General features: G+C 49.0%; 1 protein-coding gene across 1 annotated transcript; it reads left to right on the top strand.

Annotated features, from left to right (window-relative positions):
• The first annotated feature begins 422 nt into the window (after nt 1–422).
• Trim25 (tripartite motif containing 25) lies at nt 423–24,427 on the top strand. The gene is made up of 9 exons (XM_075991138.1): nt 423–1,100; nt 5,082–5,177; nt 10,911–11,144; nt 12,913–13,081; nt 15,963–16,028; nt 18,117–18,140; nt 18,469–18,561; nt 18,645–18,743; nt 20,136–24,427. The coding sequence occupies exons 1-9, from the start codon at nt 507–509 to the stop codon at nt 20,663–20,665; spliced, it is 1,905 nt and encodes a 634-aa protein (XP_075847253.1). The 5' UTR covers nt 423–506; the 3' UTR covers nt 20,666–24,427.
• Nucleotides 24,428–24,693: the final 266 nt, after the last annotated feature.

Raw genomic sequence — 24,693 nt, 5'->3', positions numbered from 1 at the left:
AGCTTTCCAAGTGATGAAATAACAGGCACGAATCATTGTGTTCTGCGTCTACGGTATTTTGTTCTGTCTTGCTTTGGTTTTAATGAGGACAATAAGACCCGTCTTGTTTTGGAGGGGCGGTTGGGACACCCAGAGCACGGACGAATATTCTCCAAAGTGGTGCTGCACTCCGGGAGGACACGGGCCCTGAGTAGGGGAGTACGAATACCCCAACTCCTGTGACAGTTCATCTGCTGAGTGACCCTGAGACGGCACCTGGTGTTCGTGCTGAGGCTGCTCGGGTCGCTGGGGGCGGTCAGGACTCTGCCTGTCGCCCCACCTTTAGCTCTCAGCACCAGCCCAGAGGCCTCAGACACGCCCCCTCCTCCCGGGACCCACGTGACTTCCTGAAAGCCCAGGGCGCCGCCCCTCCCGTCCAGTTTCGATTCCTTCGTTGCTTTTTGAGCACCGCGCGGTGGTGTCTGCCGCTGTCCCTGCGCGTCCCGTCGGGTGCCCCCAGGAGCGCAATGGCAGAGCTGGGTCCTCTGGCCGAGGAGCTGTCGTGCTCCATCTGCCTGGAATCCTTCAAGGAACCCGTCACCACCCCTTGCGGCCACAACTTCTGCAGGTCGTGCTTGGATGAGACGTGGGTCGTCCAGGGCCCGCCGTACCGATGCCCGCAATGCCGCACCGTGTACCAGATGCGCCCGCAGCTGCACAAGAACACGGTGCTGTGCGCAGTGGTGGAGCAGTTCCTGCAAGCCGATCAGGCACGGACGCCGGTGGACGACTGGACGCCCCCTGCCCGCTCCGCCACTTCCAGCTCAGCCACCCAGGTGGCCTGTGACCACTGCCTGAAGGAGTTCGCGGTGAAGACGTGCCTCGTGTGCATGGCCTCTTTCTGCCAGGAGCACTTGAGACCGCACTTCGACAGTCCCGCCTTCCTGGACCACCCCTTGCAGCCACCCGTCCGTGACCTGCTGCGCCGCAAATGTCCCCAGCACAACCGCCTTCGGGAATTGTTTTGCCCCGAGCATGGCGAGTGCATCTGCCATATCTGCCTGGTAGAACACAAGACCTGTTCCCCTACACCCTTAAGCCAGGCCAGCGCCGACCTGGAGGTAGGGAATGGCTGGTGCGGGTATAGAGGACGTCCCGGGCCAGCTAAATTGTGGAGAGGGCCCATCCTGGGTTGCCGGAGGAGATAGGCTTTACTGGGTCAGAGATCCACCCCTTCACCGACCTCGTGGCCCCAGGCTCCTAAGGCCACTGTCTGTAAACTGCAGTAGAGGGCCAGCCCCACTGGCAAATCAGAGAGCCAGGAGGTTATATATTATATAGCCTTCCTCTTATCCATTGCCTGCTTTCTCCAGTCCTCTCCTGTCTATTTTATGTAGCAGACAACTGAAGGCACAGATAAGGGTGCCTGCCCCCAAGCCTGCGATTCTCCAGTGGAGTTTAGTAGTTTTGAATATTGACTGTGAACTCTGGGGGTTACCTTCCTCCCCCCACCCCCACTTCCCCCACCCCAGATCCTGGCAGCATGTAAGAACTGTGTGCTAGTTCCTTCCACAGCTCAGGAAAAACAGTCCCAGAGAGATTAGCTTCGCAGCGCTAAAGCAATAGTTGTCCAAACAATCAGAGCTGGGAACCAAGCAGCTCAGACTCACGGTTCCAGTTTTCATTCCCCTGTAGACCTCCAGACTGGTATCCACATCTGTTGAGTCCAGAAGCGTGAGTGCTCTTGGAGGCTGTAAGAAGAAGCATGTGTTGATCAGGGCAGTTCTAACGGACAGGGAGTGTGGGCAGAGCCCTGGGAACCCCTGTTGCTCTGTGGTGTAGCCGTCTTTTTCTTTTTGAGACAGGGTCTCACTATTACTTATTCCTGGCTGACCTGAAACTCACTCTGTAGACCAGGCTGGCTTCAAACTCAGAAATCCCTCCTGCCTCTGCTTCCCAAATGCTGGGACACAGGCATGTCCTACCATGCCCAGGTAGTGTAGTCATTCTTGCTGTGTGAAACTGAGCGCAGGGTTTTAGCTTCTGGACCTAGGTCCACTTTGCTAAAGACAGGAGGGGTGGGGGTGGGGGTATCAGAGTTCCTGAGGGCCTTCCAGGGTTGTGATGATTTTAGAGGCTTTAGATTTAGAGGCTCCTGTCTTTGCCCTGTGGACTCAGCGGAAGCTGCCTCTCTGCCACATTTGTCAAAGTGTGATCTGATCTCATTTCACTAAATGTCTGAGAAGTTGAGACCTGTCCCAGTGTCCTGAAAGGAATCGTAAGCCTGGGTGAGGTTGGCAGGTTTTGCAGCGGTGCCAGGAATGGGATCCTAGTTCTTCTCCCTTTTACCACAGCCCTTCCCTGACCTTGCCTGGGGCTTAGCCAGGTTCCTCCAGGCGTTTTCCCTTTGAATCTTGGCAGTTGGACCTAAAGGTACAGCTTTTGAGTTCACCTCCTCGGAACCCCCACCCCCGCCCGTGTGTATGGACATCCCCTTGTGGGTATGGACACCCTTGATTCTACCTGTTTTAGAAGAAAGTATGCCTAGCCTTTGGAACCTGGGGATCCGCTTTGCCCCACAGGGCTAGCTGTTTGGCTTAAGGCCAGTCACTGCCGATCTCTGGGTAGGTTGGGTCTCCTGGGAAGTACTTCAGAATTCAGTATCGGAAGGCCTGGTGCTCATGAGTCTCCTACCATAGTCGATGCCAAGATCTGGGTTCAAACCCTGACTCCCGCTCATAGCTTTCAGATGCAAAATGATAAAACGGGGGACACCGTGATGCTAGTCTCAGGTTATAGTGAACATGAGGTGCAGCGGGCATGGTTCCTCGTGTCTGTAATTTCAGCACGTGGGAGGCGTAAGCAGGGAGGTCATCGTGAGCAGGGAGGTCGTCGTGAGTTCGAGGCCAGCTCCAGGGTGAGACTGCCTCAAAACGACAAACAACTGTCGCGATTGCTGAGCTGGTAAAGGAACTTGTCACCAAAGCTATGACAAACAGTTTGATCCCGGGGACCTATATGGTAGAAAGAGAACCAACTCCAGCAAATTGTCCTTCGACTTGGCATCCATGTGCCACGCATGTGTGTGGACACACATACATAAATCTAATAAGAATTAAGGGATTTTTGTTTTTTTTTTTTTTAAATATTTGTTTATTTATTTATTATGTATACAATATTCTGTCTGCATGTATGCCGTCAGGCCAGAAGAGGGCATCCGATCTCATTACAGATGGTTGTGGGCCACCATGTGGTTGCCGGGAATTGAACTCAGGACCTTTGGAAGAGCAGGCAGTGCTCTTAACCACTGAGCCATTTCTCCAGCCCCGGATTTTTGTTTTTTTAACAAAAAAAATAAGACAGACAGTAGATGAGGCAGCCTCTGAAAAAACCATTTTCTGCAAAATCTCCATATTGGTTGCTACCATTTTGTTACTGGGCCTGTGTAGATGAGGCCCCTCATGCTCTGGGAGAGCCACAGACAGGACACACTGTCCTAGTGGTCTCTCTCAGTCCAGAGGACTTGCCAGTGATCCCTGCAGTAACCTGGCTTCCAAGGAGGGCTCTTTTAGAAGCACCTATTCACCAGGGCAGGAGGGCCTGCCTAGCCTGGCCTGAGCCTCTGTTCTCTTTCAGCCTTTTTGTCTAGAGCTGGAGCGAGCTGCCATTCCCACTGTCTTTTAATCCTGGTCACAGGATTCCCCTGCCAACCTTATGTCCATGGCGTTTTTGACCTAGCTGCTACTCTTAGTATTTTAATGCCAGCCCCTGACAAGCAAGCACTGCTGTCTTGAGTATCTTGGCTGCTAGTTTGGGGGTGCAGACTCAGGATTCCATTCTCTCCCATGTGGAGGACCCAGGTCCTTGGTCTGTAACAAGCTCCCCCAAACTTCAAAGTGTTTTTTTTTAACCTTGGTCAGTGGTCTGTTATCGCCCCCTAAATTCCTTGAGTTGCTTCTCTTTGGTTTGGAGTGGGGTGGAGGGAACAGTTATCTGGTTTGATTAATAGTGGGTAACCCTTTCAGCGGGGAGGGCTCCCAGGGCAGTTCTGGAAGTGAGGCAGTTGCTGGTGTTCTCAAGTGTCTTCCAGCTTAGGGGAGGCAGGATCTGCCTGGGTTTGTCCTTTGACCCAAATCTATTTCAGCCATTGTTGGAGGCCTGGGGGAAGGGCTGGGTCACCAAGGCTGAGTCAAATATCACTGACCTGGGCTTTCTGGCTAGAGTTTGCGCAGCCTTGATCTCTGTGTCCGGCCCTCACATGTGACAGTGGCTGGTTGAAATCCAGTCTCCAGGTCAGGTTCAGCGCCAAGGGACTCTGATGGAATAGAGGAAGCAGGAAAGTAGATGAGAGGGCGAGAGTGTGTTGAGCTAGTTGGTTAGGGGAAGAAAATGTTTGTTTATTTGTTTCCCTAGAAATTCCTAGTATACACAGTTAAGTAGTCTACACGTTTAGTACCAGAACTTTAGCTGTACCAGTTACTAATAATGTGGCCTTGGGCTCCTTCGCTGGGTTCCTGGAAATGACATTGCTTTGTTAGCTCCCCAGCGTCTTGTAGCGAACCTTTCCTTTGACATTTTGTCTGCTTTCATGGGTGTTTGCTGTGGTAGGGCGAGTGACCTCACCCGCCATCACAGAAGCAGCTGTTCCAGATTGTTCTGTCTCTGTGAGTGTGGCCGCTCACCATTGCTTGGATTTCATGAGCTGTAAAATGAGTAGTAGCGGATGAAGTGTGTTGGAATAGAAGCCGACGTTTAGTATGGCCTTAGGCAGATCCAGGCTGTGCTCTGAGCGTGGATCTTGCATTGGTTGTCTTCCTGATAGCCTGTGTAGGCAGACACAGTGGTATCTGTTCAGGGCCAAGGAAATAGGCCGAAGACACATAGCTGGGAAGGGGATTTCAAACAATCATTTTGGTTCCCAGTCTTGGTGTTTCTGTATTGTCTGCCTAAAGGGATAAAGGGGGGGTGGGCACCAAATACAAGAAGCCCAGGGTAGGCAGATATCCCGGCGGGATGGTTGGTGAGGATAGCCCCCAGCGTGGGGGGCTTGGAGGCTAAAGAGGGGATCTCTCACCCTGTGTCCCTGTGTGTTTCCTCTACAGAACAAACTGAGGCAAAAACTGTCCACCATGCACAGTCACATCAGCGGGGCAACCAGAGCACTGGAGGATGTGAGAGCCAAGCAACAGAGCGTGCACGTGAGTGACTCCCCCCCCCCCCTGCAGCCTGGAAACGCCGGAACAGTGTCCACCCTTCAGGGAGGACAGACACAGCTTGGCCGTGGCTGGGAGTGTAGTTCCGTCGGCGGAGTGCTTGCGTAGCTTCCTCGAAGCCTTGGGTTCCACTCTTGCACCACAGGTGCAGGAGAATCAGAAGTTCAAGGTCATCTCTGGTTACTTAGTGATGTCCAGACCAGCCTGGGTGTCTGAGACCTTGTCTTTTGTTTTGGTTTTGTATTTGAGACAGGGTCTTACTACGTAGCCCTGGCTGTCTTGGAACTCACTGTGTGGGCTAGTCTGCCCTCGAACTCAGAGATCTGTCTGCCTCTGCCTCCTGAGTACTGGAATTAGAGGTGTGCACCCTCATTCTCAGCAAGAAACTCTGTCTTAAAAAAACAAAACAAAACAAAGCTCCAGGTGGTGGTGGTGGTTGTGCACTCGGGAGGGAGAGGCAGGCAGATCTCTATGAGTTTGAGGCCAGACTGATCTACAGGGCAAGTTCCAAGACAGCCAAGGCTACACAGAGAAACTCTGTCTCGACAAAAAAACAAACAAAAAGTTTCGCATTCAAAAAGCTGCATGTTCAAGAAATGGTCTTTTAAACACAAATTGAAGACTGTCTGTAAGCCCAGCCTTGGGAGAATTATTAAAAATTAAGAATAAGGGGCCTAGAAAGATGACTTAATTCATAAAGGTGATTGTTGTGTAAGTCTGACACCCAAAGATCAATCCTTGGAATCCAAGCCAAGGTGGAAGGAGAGAACTGACACCACACAGTTGACCTCTGACCTCCAAACTCATGCTGTGGTACACACCTCCACCCCAATAGTAAATAAAAAACTAAGGATAAATAAATAGGCCAGGCTTGGTGGTGCTTGCCTTTAATTCCAGCACCCAGGAACTAGAGACAGTCAGATCTCTGTGAGCTCTAGGCTAGCCAGGACTATGCAGTGAGACCTAATCTTAGAAGAAGAGGAGGAGAAGGAGAAGAAAAAGAAAGAAAGAAATATGTCTGGGGAGACTCCTTCCAGCTTCAAGAAATTCTGGTCTTCCTTGTCTTGCGGCTGCATCAATCTTTTCCTTCTGTGACTTCGCTTCCATTTATAAGAACTCAAGGCTTACCTGGCTAGCTTAAGATGATCTCTTAATTTAAGTACATTTGCAAAGATCCTTGTTCTAACCGAGGCTATATTCACAGACTTTAGGGTGTGGGTGGATATGTTGGCTGTCTGACATTAACACACAGGATATACAGGAAAAAACACCAAGAAAGAAGTATCATAGGTTCGCAGTGGACATGTTGCCATGTTAAATCAGTGGCAGATTTATTAACCATTTCCCATTAAAAAAAATTAGGGGGCTGGAGAGATGGCTCAGAGGTTAAGAGCACTGACTGCTTTTCCAGAGGACCTGAGTTCAGTTCCCAGCAACCACATTATGGCTCACAGCCATCTATAATGAGATCTGGTGCCCTCTTCTGGCACGCAGGCATACTTGGAAGGAGGGTTGTATACATAATAAATAAATATTTAAAAAAAAATTAAACTAGCCAGGCTTGGTGGCTCGAGCCTTTAATCCCAGCGCTTGGGAGGCAGAGGCAGGTCTCTGGGAGTTCAAGGTCAGCCTGGTCTACAAAGCAAGTTCTTGGACAGCCAGGACTGCTACACAGACAAACCCTGTCTTGAAATTAGTTTATGTGCATGAGTGTTTTTTTGCCTATTTATATGTGTGTGCCACACTGTGCTTAGTGCCTGTGGAGCCCAGAAGAGTGTGTCAGATCCCCTGGCACTGGAGTTACAGCCTGTCATGAGCCGCCATATGGCTGCTGAGAACCAAACTGGGTCCTCTGAAAGAGCAGGCAATGTTCTTAACCACCGAGCCACTTCTCCAATGCCCAGTTTACCTATAGAGTGAAAGAAAGGAGCTAGATTTTTGAGGATACCGTTGCTGAGCTGCAGCATCGTACCTTTGTTAAAATTCGGGTGCCGATATCAGCTCTATCACCAACTGACCCTTCTGACTTCAATTGTGTTGGTGGAGATGCAACTTTCAACTTCCCACCGCCATAGCGGAACCACAACTCCTCTGAGGAGTCTGTGAGACCTACGGGGGAGGGGGAGGTAGAATTATGAGCATTGGTTGGAGGGCAGGCTAACCCTGGGATGAGGATACCACCAAGTGCAGGGACTCCAACAAGGTAGTTGGTTGTTTGGTTTAACAGTTGAAGCCCACACCAGAGTAACCCTTGACCTGTAGCGTAGCTTTGCCCCACACAGACATCGTACTGTTCTACTACTCCACAGTGTGATGCTCTCATGTCTTTGATTGAAGATGGATCCCTCTCCTCTCCCTCTCCCTCCCCCTCTCCCTCCCTTCCTCCCTCCCTCCTTCCCTCCCTCCCTCCCTTCCCTCCCTGTCTTTCTTTTTCTTTCTTTCTGAAAAGCCAAAGACTATCATAGAAATTGGCTGCCAAGGCGGAAGGTATTGAAGAACAAAGAGGCTGGCAGATCCAGGATTTCACAGACTGTAACATGTATTAAGGATTTATTGACAGAAGGGTTTGTTGTTAGGTAGTGACAAGACAATAGTGTCTCTGTGCCCCAAGGTAGGAGGAAGGGGTTTACGTGCTAAGCTAGGCAAAGGTGGCCCATTCAAACTGGAATGTACCTAGCTTTTCTATAATAGTAGTAGTAGTAATAATAATAATAATAACAATAATAATAATTGTAAACGGACATTTCCTATCCTAACCACCCACTCCCAAATAACATACTTAGAGGCTGAATATTACCTATAAATGCTCGGTCGATAGCTCGGGCTTGTTACTAGCTAACTTTTACATTTAAATTAACCCATTTCTATTACTCTATGTACTGCAGCATGTCTTGCTTTCTGGGTAACTGGCTGGTGTCCTGACCCCCACCCTCCTTCTTCCCATTAGTCTCAATTTGTTTTTCCTGCCTAACTTCCTGCCCAGCTGCTGGCCTGTCAACTTTTATTAACCCATGAGAGTAAGACATATTCATAGTGTAGAAAAGAATTGTTCCAAGGCAAATAATAATAATAATAAAACTATTAACATGTCTGTAGGGTTTGGGGTTCTGGGTCACCCTTACCTGCTTGCTCTAGCCTGGGAAAAGGGGAACAAGATGGAAGATACCAACAACAAGCAATTTCCTTTTAAGCAATCATTGTGGTGTTACAACATACCACTTCTAGCCTTGTCACACTGGAAGGAATTTAGCCACCCTGGGCAAACCTAGTTTCAGGGTAGTCTGGGAAATGTTGTCTGAGAAGCTGTGTACCTGCTTGACACTCCTGGGGTGTTCTCTTACAAAAAGCATAGGAGGAAATGAGCACTGAAGGATGCTGGTGTTCACAAGAGGAGGTGGAGCGAAGGGCTGGGTTCAGAGTGGAGGGTCAGTGAAATGGCTCAGTGAGTAAAGGTGCTTGTTGTGCAAGCCTGACAACCTGAGTTTGGTCCCCAAGGCTAGTGGAAAAGGAGAACCAGCTCCTGAAATTGTTCTCTGACTTCCTCCTGAAATTGTTCTCTGACTTCCTCGGACTGTATGCACACAACAACAACAAAATAATTAATAATTATGCCGGACGGTGGTGGCGCACGCCTTTAATGCCAGCACTCGGGAGGCAGAGGCAGGCAGACCTCTGCGAGTTCGAGACCAGCCTGGTCTACAAGAGCTAGTTCCGGGACAGGCACCAAAACTACAGAGAAACCCTGTCTCAAAAAAACAAACAAAAAAAAATTTAATGATTAATGTAACAGTTTTTAAAAAGTTAAGTTCTACTCTTTGGGTGTACAGTGTATATTTTTTATTTGTTATGTTTGATTCTGAACTATTGCAGTTACCCAAGAAGTTTGTTCAAAAATACGACTGTTGAAGCAACACTGTCTACCAGAATCATCCCATGCACCTCTGATTTTTTTTTTTTTTTTGAGATAGGGTTTCTCTGTATAATAGCCTTAGCTGTCCTGAAACTTGCTTTGTAAACCATGCTGGTCTTGAACTCATAGAGATCCCACCTGCCTTTGCCTCCCAAGTTCTGGGTCTAAAAGGGTGTCCCACCATCACCTGGTGGTTTCAAGTTTTTACATCTAGTGTCTACTCACGAATCATGACACATTTCCTCTTGTAATTTTTCAAAAGCTCAGAAGCCACATGTAACACTCAAAAGGAGAGTTCTAAGGGAATGACCATCTTTAGGAACTTTTTGAAATTGTTTCATGCCTTCTTTTAAAAATTTAATAAGAACTGCCTTAAGAAATTAATATCCCAGCCTGGCAGCGGTGGCGCACACCTTTGATCTCAGCACTTGGGAGGCAGAGGCAGGTGGATCTCTGAATTTAAGGCTATCTTGGTCTACATAGTAAGTTTCAGGACAGTCAGGGCTATCTATGCAGACAAACCCTGTCTTGAAAAATAAAAAATAAAAAAAAGTTAATATCTGCAGTGTATTTCCACCCCTGTTTCTACCTTATATTTATACCCTATTCAGTTTCAAGGAAGAATCACCATCTTGAATTGTTCATTCATTCCTATATGCATGTCTGTATGCGTGTGCATTCCTTAATAACAAACACCACCACTTCGTTAATGTCTGAGCTTTGTGTGAAAAGAATCATACTGCGTCTTCTGCTTCTGTGTTTTCCCCGGTGGAGATGGATCCACACGGATCTCTCGTTTATTGTTTAATATTCCGTCCTATGATCAGTTCTCAGTCTTTGCATCGCCTCTCCTATGTTCAGGTTCCCCACCCCCAGATAGTCTTACTCTGTAGCCCAGACACAAACACCTGGGCTCAAGCGACCCTCCTGCCTCAGTCCCCAGAAGAACTGGGACAATAAACATGTACCACTGTGACCTGCTCACTTTTGCTGTGTCAAACAGTGTTGCTTGTGAACAGTTGTCTCCCCTCCTCCCCCACCCCAGTCTGGAGATGAGGGTCACACGCAGCCCAAGCTGCCCTCAAGTAGGCCAGGCAGCCAAGGATGACCTTGAACTTCTGGTCCTCCGGTGTCAGCCTCCCAAGTGCTGGGATTACAGTTGTGAGTCACCACACCTGGATTTTCTTGTTAATATTTGTTGTTTTTTTGTTTTGTTTTGTTTTGTTCTTTGAGACTGGGTTTCTTTGTGAAGCCCTGGCCATCCTGGAACTCACTTTGTAGACCAGGCTGGCCTCAAACTCGGAGATCCACCTGCCTCTGCCTCCCGGAGTGCTGGAATTAAAGGTGTGTGCTATTACCACCCGGCACTTGTGAACATCCTTCTATGTGCTTCCAGGGCAGGTGCTTAAGAGTATCGTCCTAGGGGGCTGGAGAGATGGCTCAGTGGTTAAGAGCATTGCCTGCTCTTCCAAAGGTCCTGAGTTCAATTCCCAGCAACCACATGGTGGCTCACAACCATCTGTAATAAGGTGTAGTGCCCTCTTCTGGCTTGCAGGAATACATGTAGATAAAATACTGTGTACATAATAAATAAATAAATAAATATTTTTTTTTTTTAAAAAGAGTATCGTCCTAGGGATTGGGTTGCCGGGTCTTGGGGTGTGATCTCCTCCAGGTGGGCGGGACATTGCCAAGTGCCATGAAGTGTCATGCAGTTCCTGGTGCTTGCTCCCCTCTTGCCGACACCCAGTGTGCAGCCTTTGCATTTCCACCAGTCTAACAGGAGCCCCTTCGCCTTGGCCTTGTAGGACTCTATGAGACATAAGCTGGAACACCTGAGAAAAGAATATGTGGAGATGAAGGCCGTCATTGATTCGGCAGAGACTGGCTCCACACGTAGGCTGAAGGAGGAGGAGAAGAGGGTCTTCGGAAAGTTGGACACCATCTACCAGGTCCTTGTCAAGAAGAAGAATGAGATGCAGGACCTGAAGGCAGAGGTTGAGCTCACCCTGGCCAAAGGGGACGAGTTTGAGTTTCTGGAGGTGAGTCGGGCCAAGGCTGCTGTCGTGCGGGTTAGCTTCCCAGAGCTGATAGCAGTCTGAGCCTCACGGAGTTGGTGCTGGAAGTGTCTCGGAGACATGTTCTGTTTCTGTGCTCTGCAGCAGCTCCCCTGAACTGAGGGGCTTTAGAGAAGGGCTGATTATTATCTCATTGGTCCCTTGGCTCAGCATCTGGACATGGCTTCCCCATTGTTGGCAGGGCATCAACAGTCTAGCTACAGGCTAGGCTGTATTGATTTTGGAGCACAGGGTTGTTTTCCAAGTACACCTGGCTGCTATCGGAATTTGAGTTCCTCAGGGCTGTAGGTCAAGTGTACACTTTCTTGCTGGCTGTCTGCTGAGGCTTTCTTTCGACTTGGCAGCTTGTGCTTCCCTCGAGGAAGGCCCAAGTTCCTCTAGTAAGGTCTTTTACCCAATTAGTATCCTGGACCACGCAGAATAATTGCCCTTTTGAATAATTATTTCAGCTTGTTTGATGTCTTTATTGTCCCTATGGTGTACCTCCTCTGTTCCTTGTAAGTTTGTTGGGGCAGTAGCATCCTTTCCTGTGCATCTGCCCTGTGCTCAAGGAGATGGATACAGAGGGTATATGTGTAAGAAGAGACTCTTGGGACCATGTTAGTCCTTCCTCACGTGGTCCCTGAAAATGTCTTTCTGAAGCACTGTCTTCCTGCTCTGTCTGGCCCAATGCTTCTTAGCATGGCCCATGAGTGAGGTCCTTGCTATCCGGACAGGCTCTGCACTCTCCCTTCCCCCTGAGTGTAAACACCACGTTGGCCTCATCTTCCCAGTGGATTATGTCCTTTTTCCAGGTCCACCCTCTTGGGTTCCGGTGTTACACATTATTAGTGCTGCAGCGTAATGTCCCACTCCGTCACAGCGCTAATGCTGTCATTTCAGATGTCCTTGTTTTTGTATATCCTTTGGCTATAAGCCACATCTTGTCACTCCCCCCTTCTCCCTCCCTTAGACAGTGCAGGACCCAGATTCCCTGCTCAGTACAGGAGTGATGGAACTTCCTCTGTGCATGATACCTGCTGGTGCCCTGGTGAAGGTTTTCTCCTGCCCCTGGGAGCTCATTCCTGTGTCTGAGAACTGAAAAGGATTCAAAGGCCTTGTCTGAGTCCCCTTCATTCCAAAGGACTCAAGTTAGTGAGATAACTTTTTAAGTTTAATGGCATTCCCATCCCGACTCGCATCCCATAGAAGATGTTCTAGATCAACCTTGTATGCCATCAGACATTCCTGACCGTCATTAGGGCTTTATTGGGTTGGAGTGTCCTGTACCACTTGGAAGGAAGGGAGGAGATCCAGAGACTCTCGTTGGCATAGTTTCTGTGCAAGCCACTTGCCATGTGACCTCTTTATCTGCTTTGTAAGACAAGTGACCTCTGAGGTCCTTCTGGCTCCAGTTGTTTGTTTTTATTTTATTTTTTTTAATTTTTATTGTATGAGTGCTCTGTCTGCATCAGATCCCATTATAGATAGTTGTGAGCCACTATGTGGTTACTGGGAATTGAATTCAGGACCTCTGGAAGAGCAGTTGGAGCTCTTAACCGCTGAGCCATCTCTCCAACCTCCATCTCCAGTTCTTAAGAAAACACTTCAATTGCTGGTGACCTTGGGCTTGTGATTGAAGCAGTCAGGGACTCGTTGTTGTCGTAGGAAACATCTTGTGGGGTTGATGAAGATGGAGCCTGGCTCTAGCTTCCTTTGAATTGCCTGTCCTTAACACCTTGACTTGTTCCAGAAAGCTGCAAAGTTGCGAGAAGTGTCAACGAAACCAGTCTTCATCCCCAAGATTGACCTAGACCACGAGTTGATAAAGGCGGTCTACCAGGGAGCAATGGACCTCAAGAATGATCTGAAGCGCTCCATCAAGCAGCTCCAGGAGAGGGCTGAGGAGTCCATTGGCCCAGGTAATGACAGTGACCCAACACTCATGTGCCTTAGGGTGTGATCCAGATCACTGGGGCTTGAATTTCGGAAGTCTTGAAACTGCATTCTCCATTGGATGTGACTCTGCTTTGTCCTGATGTCACAGCTATCCTTCCAAAAAGAGCTTTAAGGCTTGGTGGTCTGATGAACTCTGGATGGTTTCGAGTGACCCTGGATAGCCAGCGTGTTTGGTGGACGGGGACGGATGGCTAGCTCCAGGATCGGAGAAGCCTCCAGTTCCTCTTTGGCACAACTTTCCCTTTTTTTCCTCCACATCTCAGCCACCATGGTGGTTTGTTGCTTTACCCATGCCCACCCCGCTGCCACCACTCCGTTCTGGGGACCGATCCCAGTGTGTACCAGGCAAGCTCTCTACCTCCGGCCTGTACACCCAATCCTTGGTTGTTTGAAGCAAGATCTCTCCATTGGCCCAGACCGTCTGCCACCTCCCAAGTACTAGGATTACAGGTGGCTACCACCACACCTAGCCATCAATTTTTTTCTCTTCTGCCTCTGCCCCCAAGCCCTGTGCAGACACCACCTGCCTGCTGTGCTGAGACTATCACCTGTGCTCCGTGACCATGCAAGCTTCCTCCAAAGTCCCCCTGCATCTGCTGCTATCGCCAGGAAGGATTAGACGTCACCTTGTTTTCCTCCTAACTCCTTCGGGGGCTTTCCGTTGTCCTAAAGTGACAGACCAGACCTTGACCGTCAAGACAGATTAGAAACTGTCCCCCAAGCCCTCACATTTCTCTCTACAGCCTATCTCTCAGTGCCATGCTTCCTGCCACAGGACCTTTGTGTATATCCTCCTGACACACTTGGCTGGGAGCATCACCATTCTTCACCAGCTAATTCCTTTCTGCTGTTTCACTGTATTCTTTGGCTTTGCTGTACTGACAACTGAACCCGCCTTCATACACTAGACAAGTGCTATCTATACCCATGGCCATTTTGAACATTTTTATTTTAAGGCAGGATCTTTTTTTTTTTTTTGAAACAAGGTCTCTCTCTCTCTCTCTCTCTCTCTCTCTCTCTCTCTCTCTCTCTCTCTCCCTCTCTCTCTCTCTGTCTCTCTCTCTCTCTCTCTCTGTCTCTGTCTCTCTCTCTGTCTCTGTCTCTCTCTCTCTCTCTCCCTCTCTCTCTCTCTGTCTCTCTCTCTCTCTCTGTCTCTGTCTCTCTCTCTGTCTCTCTCTGTCTCTCTCTCTCTCTCTCTCTCTTTCTCTCTCTCTCTCTCTCATGTGGCTTTGCCTGTCTTGGAACTTGCTATGTAGACAAAGTTGACCTAATGACCTAGAACCCACAGAAATCCCCCTGCCTCTGCCTTCTAAATTCTGGGATTAAACGTGTGTGCCACCATACCTGGCATCGAGGAAGGATCTTTTAAGTTGCCTAGGCTGGCCTAGAGTTTGCATCCTCCTGCCTCAGGCTCCTAAGTAACTGGGTTAAAGGAATTTACCATTAGGCATTTTAGTTTTGTTAGGCATCTGTATTTGTTTCCTGTAGCTGTGATCAAATATCCGGACAAAAGCAACTGAAGAGAGAAAGGGCTTATTTTAGCTGCCAGCCCACATCACAGTCCATCGGGTAAGATGTCAAGGCCGCAGAGTGTGAAGCAGCTGGTCACATGACATTTTCAGTCAGAAGGGCAACGAATTGTTTGCACATTAGTGCTCACCTTGATTCCTCCATTTGAAACAGTCCAGCATCCCAATCAGGACAGGTCTTTCCACCTCAGCTAATGCAAACTTGATAACCCTCCGCAGGCGCAGGCATGCTCAAAGGGCCGCCTCCCAGTTGATTCTAGATTCTGCCAAGCTGTGGATAGAACATTCACCCCCACATTGGGCTTCCTTCTCACTGTGTGGAAATCATTGAGCAAAAAACATTTGTCTGCCAGGTTCCAGTACCAATATTCTCGCTCCTTTAAAAAGAAAACACATGTATTTATTTTATCTGTATGCATATTGAATGTGTATGCATGTGGTCATGTGCACTATGACACGGGCGTTGAGATCAGAGGTCAGCTTGTGGGTGTCAGTTCTCTCCTTCCACTGTGTGGGTCCCGGGGATGGAACTCAGGTTTGGTGGCAAGCTCCTTTACCCACAGAGCTGTCCTACCAGCTCCGTTCCCACTCCTTAGAGCAGGAATCATTTCCTCTGGGATCCTTTACATAGGTGCCATTTTCCTGCTCCTGGCGATTCCAGTCCAGCTCCTCAGAGGTGGTGACCTTCTGTGAAGGGTGGAGCTGTGTTCTGTTGTCAAAAGCTGTCCCGTGGTGTTGCTCAGAGAGGCAGAGAGCCTGAGAGCCTGACTCGCTTGTAAAATCCCTGCTGAAAAACAGGTGATGGCCTTGAATTTCACGTGGCCAGCCCAGTGTCCTTGCAGAAGGACTTCTGAAACAGGAACAATGAGGCACCTTTGTGGAAGGTTCTAGAAGTACTTCATATGGGGTAAATCTGTGAGTGACTTTTGAAGGAGGGAAGAAAGAGCCAGTGGGCAAGAAACTGACATTGGCCTAGTCTCCACTCCACGCCAGACACCTTGACCTCATTCAGGGGTCCCATCAGCCATCATCAAGTTGGAATCTTTGATGGATGGCCAAAGAAACCAAATCTCAGAGAAGTCCCGGAATTGAGTGCTGCGGAGGAGACTTCGCCCTAGCTGCTTTTTAAGCCGAAGAGAGAAGGAACAAACAAATTGGTCCTCTTAGCATTTAATTTCTGTCTCTTGCAACTAACTGGCTGGTCAGTGGGCGAGCTGTGTGTCTGTGTGAATGTTCTACCCACAGCTTTGACAAACCTAGCTCTGGGAGTTGGTGGAGAGGAGTCACATACAGCCATCCCTTTTCTCTGTCACAGGTGACGTGGGAGGTCATGGTACAGAGTCCACATCCAAAACTACACGCCCTGTGAAGAAGCCCCAACGTAAGTAGCCTCCTCTCATCTCTCTGGTGTCAGTATGACTGTGGCTGACAGGTGAGACCATCCCATCGGCCACTGCGGCTTCTAGACAGTCACAACCCATCCCAAGTCTTTACTGGGGTCTCAACTGGAGAAACGTTCTGCGGCAGGGAACAGGTGGTACAGGGCCAGGCATGCACTGCACTGGGGCAGGGAATGTGACTTTTCCACCTACACTGGCTGTGTGGGATGGTGAAGTCATCAAAGCTGTCATGAGTTTGAGAACTATTTGATATACTCCGAGCGCAGCCAGTAAGTGTGCTCTCTACCCAACCGGCTTTAATGTACAATGTCATTGCACTGTTTCTCCCTCTTTTTAAAAAAATCTTTCCTGTCTTTCAGTGTGTGTGTGTGTGTTCAAGTTTGTGTGTGGGAGTGTGGACACATCGTGCATACGTGAAAGTCAGAATTCACCGTTGGGTGTCAGTCATTACCGTCCACCTTGTTTGAGACAGGGTCTCTTGTTTGCCATGGCCTAAGCCAGACAAACTGGCCTGAACACCTCCGGGATTCCCCTATGGCCATCTTGCTGTAAGAATGCCGGGATTTCAGGTGGATGCTACCCCACCGAGCACTGTCTGGGGTCTCAAGATCTGAACTCAGGTCCTCATGCTTGCGTGGCCAGTGCTTTCCCTGCTGAGCCATCTCCCCGGTCTCATGTTTCTCACTATTTTCCCCTCTTGACCTCTCCCACTGAGCCAAAGAAAATGTTTTCCTAATTGTCCCCACCAGTGAAAATTTGATTCTACACATGTACAGTATATTGGTTCGTTTATAAAAAGAGTAAACAGTAAGCAGGGCATGATGGTACATGCTTTTAATCTCCATCTGTGAGATCGAGGCCTGTCTGGTCTACATAGTGAGTTCTAGGACAGCCGGGGCTCTGTAGAGAGACCCTGTCTCAAAAAAAGGAAAAAGAAGAAAGAAAGAAAGAAAGAAAGAAAGAAAGAAAGAAAGAAAGAAAGAAAGAAAGAGAAGGAAGGAAGGAAGGAAGGAAGGAAAAGAAAAATAGAAGGAAAGAAAGAAAAGACAGAGCACTGTTTGTTTCAGAGTGTCTCTATAGTCCTGGCTGTCCTGGAACTCGCTTTGTAGGCCAGGCTGACCTTGAACTCACAGAGATCTACCTGCCTCTGCCTTCCAAGTGCTGGGATTAAAGCATAAGCCACCGCCACTACCACCTGGCAGAAGAACACTTTTTCCACCCCATACTTCAAGCATTAGATTTTACCCCTGTTTCCCTCCCCTCATCAGGGATGGCGTCACTGTCAATGGGAATGTGGATGTGGGGCTGGGGAAGAACAGGATGGACCTAGTATAGTATGGCCCCTCACTTTGGAAAATAACAATTGACCCGTGGAATGAAGGCAAGCGAGGTTCCTGTGGGACACACTGCTTGTGAGAACTCTTTTTAACCCTCAAACAAGCAAGCTGGGACTGCTTCCCCAGGGTCAGTGTGAGAAGGCATGGAGGTGCCCTGCTGTTAGTGGTGTCGGGGGTGCAAGAGGACTGTGGGTGAGCTTTACTGCTTGCTGCTTGTTTATAATGTGTGAGTTGTCTTCCGCAAACCACTGCTGAACCTCGGTCTCTCTGTGGACCAGAACACCTGGCGACTGAGCGTGCTCGGAAGAACCCTAGGGAAGGCAGGTGTTTTTTAAGCACTGTGGTAATACTAAACCAAGACTATTTTTTCCCTGACTTCCTCTTTTTTTTTACTTGTTTTCTTCTGGTAGTAAAATGCAAAGACCCTAAATGTACATTTCAATACATGTTCGACAAATGGGTCCCATCTTACCATTACCCAGATCAACATAAATACTTCCTAGAAAATTCCCATCTCCTCCTTAGTCAGTCTATACCCCCATGACCCTGGTGGGGTTCCTGTTCTTGTAGATGTGTGTTGCCAGTCACCCCCTTATATTTGAAGTTAGGCCAGCCTTCCTTAGTTTACATGTGGCAAGTGTGTGCTGATGAGTGTTACTATGGTCTTTTATGTATGGCAGTGTGCTTTAAAATTTCTTAATTCTAAAATCTTTCTTTCTTTCTTTCTTTTAGAGGATAAGAAGGCCAAGAAAACCCGTAAGTTGTGCATTTGTTTATCTTTTTCTCATGACTTGTTTGGACCTAGAACTAACATTGAGAGCAACAGATGACCTGCTTTAACAAAGGCTTTGCAATGGCCCCGTCCTTCCAAATATACGCTGTGAAGGCAGGCAGGCCTGAGCAGGGAAAGGAGGCCCAGCTGCAAAGGAGTAAGACAGATAAAGAGCCTTATCTGGACTCACTTGTGTGGCCCTGACTGGTCAGACAGTGGGTGGAAGTTGACAGCCACCTTAGAAGGGAGGGGAGGTCATCCAGCCCTCTGTGATGTACTGCTGTTTCACGTCTGTCTTCCCTCACCTCTCAGCAACTGCCCCCGCTCCCAGCACTCCCTCACCCAACAAGCCCACCTTTGGAGCTCCCGGGCAGTCAACGGATTTTAAAACAACTATCCCTGATGGTGAGTTGTGCCCAAGCACCAAGGAGGTTTCTGCCATTTGTCCTGAGTTTGTCTTGAATACCACTCTCTGTTTCCTCTTCTAGCCCCACCCAAAGCCAACCCCCCACAGCCAAACTTGACTGCGCTCAAAGCCAAGGTGCTAGAAAACTTCTTAGCCAAGTCTAGAGCCGAGCTTCTGGAGTGTGAGTAGCTTGGCTAGATGGATGCAAGAGTGGGGGGGCATCCGGATGCGTGCATAAATGGGTAGATGGGTGGTTGGGCAGGTAGATGCTAGGTGGGTGGATAAACAGACAGAGGAGTGGGTGGTCCAAGCACCAGTGAGCGGCTAGTTGAATGGGTTGATAGATGATGTGTGTATTTGAGTGGGTGTTTGGAGAGATGAATGGTCAGTTGGATGGATGGGTGGATGGGTAGCTGGATAGGTGTGTGTATGAGTGGGTAGATGGGGAAGGTGGATGGGTAGTTGGATGGGTGGATGGGTAGCTGGATAGATGTGTGTATGAGTGAGTAGATGGGGAAGGTGGGTGGGTAGTTGGATGGATGGGTGGATGGGTAGCTGGATAGGTGTGTGTATGAGTGGGTAGATGGGGAAGGTGGATGGGTAGTTGGATGGGTGGATGGGTAGCTGGATAGGTGTGTGTATGAGTGGGTAGATGGGGAAGGTGGATGGTTAGTTGGATGGGTGGATGGGTAGCTGGATAGGTGTGTGTATGAGTGGGTAGATGGGGAAGGTAGATGGTTAGTTGGATGGATGGGTGGATGGGTAGCTGGATAGGAGTGTGTATGAGTGGGTAGATGGGGAAGGTGGATGGGTAGTTGGATGGATGGGTGGATGGGTAGCTGGATAGGTGTGTGTATGAGTGGGTAGATGGGGAAGGTGGATGGTTGGATGGATGGATGGATGGATGGATGGGTAGCTGGATAGGTGTGTGTATGAGTGAGTAGATGGGGAAGGTGGGTGGGTAGTTGGGTGGATGGGTAGCTGGATAGGTGTGTGTATGAGTGAGTAGATGGGGAAGGTGGATGGTTAGTTGGATGGATGGGTGGATGGGTAGCTGGATAGGTGTGTGTATGAATGAGTAGATGGGGGAAGGCGGATGGTTAGTTGGATGGATGGGTGGATGGGTAGCTGGATAGGAGTGTGTATGAGTGGGTAGATGGGGAAGGTGGGTGGGTAGTTGGATGGATGGGTGGATGGGTAGCTGGATAGGTGTGTGTATGAGTGGGTAGATGGGGAAGGTGGATGGGTAGTTGGATGGATGGATGGATGGGTAGCTGGATAGGTGTGTGTATGAGTGGGTAGATGGGGGAAGGCGGATGGTTAGTTGGATGGATGGGTGGATGGGTAGCTGGATAGGAGTGTGTATGAGTGGGTAGATGGGGAAAGTGGATGGTTAGATGAGTGGGTGAATGGGTGGGTGGTGTGTGAATAGATGCATGGGTAAGTGGATCTGTGGATGGGTAGTTAAAAAGGCAGATGGGTAAAATAACTATAGATAGAGAAAGCTTTAAAAGTGCAAGTGCTTTGGGCCTCCTGCCATTGATTCCCTGGGGGGGGGGGGGTGTTTTCTCAGATGCCGTTAAAGTCATCTTCGACTACAATACTGCCCACAACAAGGTGGCTCTGACAGACAACTACACCACCGCTTCTGTGGCCGAGGGTCTTCAGCAGTACCGCTCCCATCCCCAGAGGTTCACCTACTGTTCTCAGGTCCTGGGGCTGCACTGCTATAAGAAGGGCATTCACTACTGGGAGGTGGAGCTGCAGAAGAACAACTTCTGCGGTGTAGGCATCTGCTACGGCAGCATGGAGCGGCAGGGCCCCGAGAGCCGGCTGGGCCGGAACGCCAACTCGTGGTGTGTGGAATGGTTCAATAACAAGATCTCGGCCTGGCACAACAACGTGGAGAAAACTCTGCCCTCCACCAAGGCCACCCGGGTCGGTGTACTTCTCAACTGTGACCACGGCTTTGTCATTTTCTTTGCTGTCACTGAAAAGGTCTGCGTGATGTATAAGTACAAGGTGGACTTTACTGAAGCCCTGTACCCAGCCTTCTGGGTCTTCTCTGCGGGTACCAAGCTTTCCATTTGCTCTTCCAATTAGGCAAGCTGCTAGGCCAGGCTCAGCCTCAGCCACTTGGACTTGCTGAGAATCACTCAAGACTGGTCAAAACACCGTAGAAGGGATTCTCCTAGGAGAATTTCTGAGTCCCCAACAGATAGGAGATTTGGCGGGGACCTGGGGAAGAGGCTGAAAGAATAAAAAACGGGGAGATTTGGCTCATAAAGGGGTGGGGTGATTGTCTTGTGGGTGGGGAAGCATATCTACCTCCCGGTGCCCCTGAGGACAGGGTGACCCCCCCTCCCAGTGTTCTGGAAAATCTCTCAGGCTGCTAGCCACTTGGGCAGAGCTTCAGAGCACTAAATTGTTAGTGCTCCTGTTGTCTTTTTTTTTTTTTTTTTCGAGATAGGGTTTTTCTGTAGCTTTCGAGCCTGTCCTGGAACTAGCTCTGTAGACCAGGCTGGTCTCCAACTCACAGAGATCTGCCTGCCTCTGCCTCCCGCGTGCTGGGATTAAAGGCGTGCGCCACCACGTTTTCTTTCAGATGATGGATGTCTACTCTTTGGGTTAGCCTTCAGACCTTCGTGTTTTGATTATGCTCTAGATTTAAAAAAAAAAAAAAAGCCCGGTGTAGTGGTCGAGGCGTCTAGTTCCAGCACTTGGGAAAGCAGAGACAGGTGGATCTTTATGAATTTGAGACCAGCTTGGTCTACATAGTGAGTTTCAGGACAGCTGAAGCTACATAGTGTGACCCTGTCTCAAAAACAGACAAACCAAACAAAAAACAAGCGAACATCCAGTTTTTGGGATCAGCATGTATATTATCTCTTTGGCACCAGGTATTGAATCTCAGACCTTCATATGCTCTACTTCTGAGCCTAATCCCTACTCTGAGTTTCCATATATTTCTTCCTCCCTGGAATCTTTTGTAGGTAAGGCTTCAAACTCTAATCTGAATCAGCTTGTGTCAATGAACCCTGATCTGGTTGGGATGGAATCTCTCCCTCTCCCAAGGGCATCTCACCAGGGACATGTTGACTGTTTCCATAGAGCTGGAGGCCTGTGCTGGGAGTGGGGGTGGGGAAGCAGAACCCTGGCTGGATTCACGGGAGCCTGACGGCTTTACTCTTACTCATGTCTTGCCTTGATTGCTGTCTTCAGCAGTAATGTCCCCTTCCTCCGGGTTGTAGATACTGGGCTGTGGCTGTACATGTCACCCTTTGTTAAGTGACCAGCCACACCTCATTCCCATACCCTACCGTCATGTAGATGGGATGCATGTGGTTGCTTTGGGAGCCATGCGAGATCACCCACTGAAGTGATTCAGGGGCCTGAAGGACCTGTGGGAGACAGCCATTTTCCTGTTTTTCCCTTAGCCACAGACTGTAGGCCCAGTGTTGAGTCCAAGACCCCTCACCTAATGTGGACCATTCTGCTGTCTTCCTCATTTGAGCCAATTCCAGATGCTCATAGAGACCAAACTATAGGTTAGGAAGACCTTTCAGGATAAGAAAAAAAAACAAGGAGGGTCCAGCCGGTGGCTGTTTTCTCTGCGGTCTTTCATGCAATGAAAATAGCCCAGGCCACTAAAGGGCAGGGATGGATGACCGAAATCTCCCCTCCCTCCTTCTGTACTGACGTCAAATCCAGAACCTGTGAGGATTTGGCCTCTTGTGACAGGAGCCTAGCTCTCTTTCCTATGTGGGGAGCTCCCTCTTGTAAGCCTTCCTATGAAGAGAGGTCACTATGGGGGAAGGTAGGGCCCCTAGACCTTTCATATGGATGGATACTTGAGAACATAGCACATCTCAGATCTAGTAATGGAATTCCAGGGCTCTCAGCATTGGCATTCCTGACAGATGTGTGACCTGTGTTCTCTCCCAGCGGAATGTTCTGTTCCCTGGGAGCGTCTTTGCAGAGGCCATGTCCCTGTACATGATATGTGGCCTTTGAAACGTTTTTTTTTTGTTTTGTTTTTGTTTTTATTTGTCTTTGCTACACAAATTCTTGGTGATCCTTCTCTGAATTTGAAGATGTCTAAATGCATCTTCACTGATCTTCTGAAACAAAGCCTGTTTGCAACCAAGTCAGACTTGGGAAACATCTAGGTTTAGAGAAGTAGAATGCCAAGGGTTCACTGAGGGGTCCTGCTTGGGCTCTTCTGCAGAAATGAGACCAGCAGTCAAGACTCTTCCCAGGTAGTGTGCAGCTCAGGCCTGAAAGACATGTGTCCCTCTGTCTATGAGAGTCAAGCAGGCCGCCAAAGCCCAGAGCTGTTCGAGGTGCTTTGGAGTTGTAAGTGGAGGAGTGTACCCTTGCTGTCTGGTACCTTTCTGTTTGCAATGGCAAGACCTCACCTTCACTGCAGCCGTTTCTGTAATCCTGTACCTCAGGGTCCTGGAATGGACAGAAACTGTGTATTCATCTCGCCCTTGTGCAGAATCGGGCAGGTGGGAAGGTGGAGGATGGATGGCTCTGGTCACCGCTCTTGTCATTCCAGCATGGTAGAGATGCCTAGCATGGGTGACAGGAAAACCCCAGGGTCCTGTAGACATGCAGAACTTTCCAGAAATGTTGATGTAAAATCCTAACTGGGTGCTGTCTCGGTCACTCCAGCATGATAAACTAAAGGTCAAGTCTTCGTATTATTCAGGACTGGCTGACTAGTCTTTTTAATTACTTGGAGATTGATTTTCAATCTGTTACTAATATCGATGTTATCTTTTACACCATTTACTTCTCTCTATTGATTTTAGTTAATCACTAATGTTTTCGCTGATGACTTCTTGAACGTAGTGTTTTAGAGGCGATTCATTACCGAGATAATCATCATAAACAGGGCAAGGCTGGCCGTTCCTCACTCTGAATGCAGTGTAGTAGAATTCTGTGTCCCCTGGGGATTGAGGTGTGGGGGGGAAAAGTGGTCCCTTACTCTGAAATCCACTGATGAGGTACCCACCCCCTGAAAGCTACTGCCCAGCCCCTCTGAGTGCTCAGGCTCCACTCCAGATCTCTTGAAGCCTACCATAGTGTAGCGACGATTGCAGGGAACTTTGGGGAAATAATACTCAGAGAGAGGGTGTGGGGGCTTTGCTTCAAGATAATGTCAAGGTGGAACATTGTTGAAAAGTAAGCCCCATTTGAGTAACCAACAAGGAGAGATGGGAACCCGGGGCTCGTTTTCTTAATCTTCCTACTGTTGATGCATAGGCTTGAACATTTCTGTCGTGAAAAGTTAAATAGCAAAATGCAAAACAGGCCAGACCAGAAGATGGACCCCGTTCATGATCTTTGCTACAGAGGTATGGGTGTCTCAGGAAATGCTGGCTATTAAAGCATTTGGCTGGCCTTTGTCCCTGGTTTGGGGGCATGTGTCGGGGGTGTTAGTTAAGTCCTTGGAATTTCCTGAGAGGATGGACTGTCATTGTTATTTGCCTGCCTGGTGGGAGATGACCGAGGGTGGCAGCTGGCCGATATAAAGACCAGTTTGGTGATTGATTAGAGGGTTGAGGCATTGAGCTTGAAGGACCCCTCTAGGGGAGAAGAGAGAACTGGGGATTGAGGTGAGTCCGAGACCTCTGGGAATCCTGCCGATAAATCCAGCCGTGGTGGAGACCTAGTGTATTTTCTCTGAAGGTGGGCACACACAGGTCTGCGCTTCATTCAGGCTGATGCACTCTTGTCCTAGGGTGGCTGGGCAAGGAAGCTCTGTGCTCCAGACCCTTCCAGACCTTGCCCTGTTTGTGTTTCTATGTTACTCCTTGTGATTCTTTTCATTCTAATAAAGTTAAAATCATAAATACAGTACTGTCCTGTCTTCTGTGAATTCTAGCAAATGACAAACGGTAGGCAGGTCACAGCCATTCTGGGGATTTACAGTTAGTCAGCATTGTGTGGAGCCCGAGGCCACCAAAGTGATGCTGGTGTCTGAGGCCAGGCACCACAGTGGGGGACTGGGTCCCTTAACTTGGGGTGCCACATCTAACTCTTGGTGGCTGGCCTGGCCGCTGTGTGCGGGACAGCAGTTGCTATTGGAACAGAGGTGATGGGACCTGCAAGCTTTGAATAAG

This window comes from Microtus pennsylvanicus, chromosome 11 (genome assembly GCF_037038515.1).
Source record: "Microtus pennsylvanicus isolate mMicPen1 chromosome 11, mMicPen1.hap1, whole genome shotgun sequence".
NCBI lineage: Eukaryota > Metazoa > Chordata > Mammalia > Rodentia > Cricetidae > Microtus > Microtus pennsylvanicus.
The sequence above is the reverse complement of the archived record's forward strand: the minus strand, read 5'-3'. Positions and strand labels throughout refer to the sequence as shown.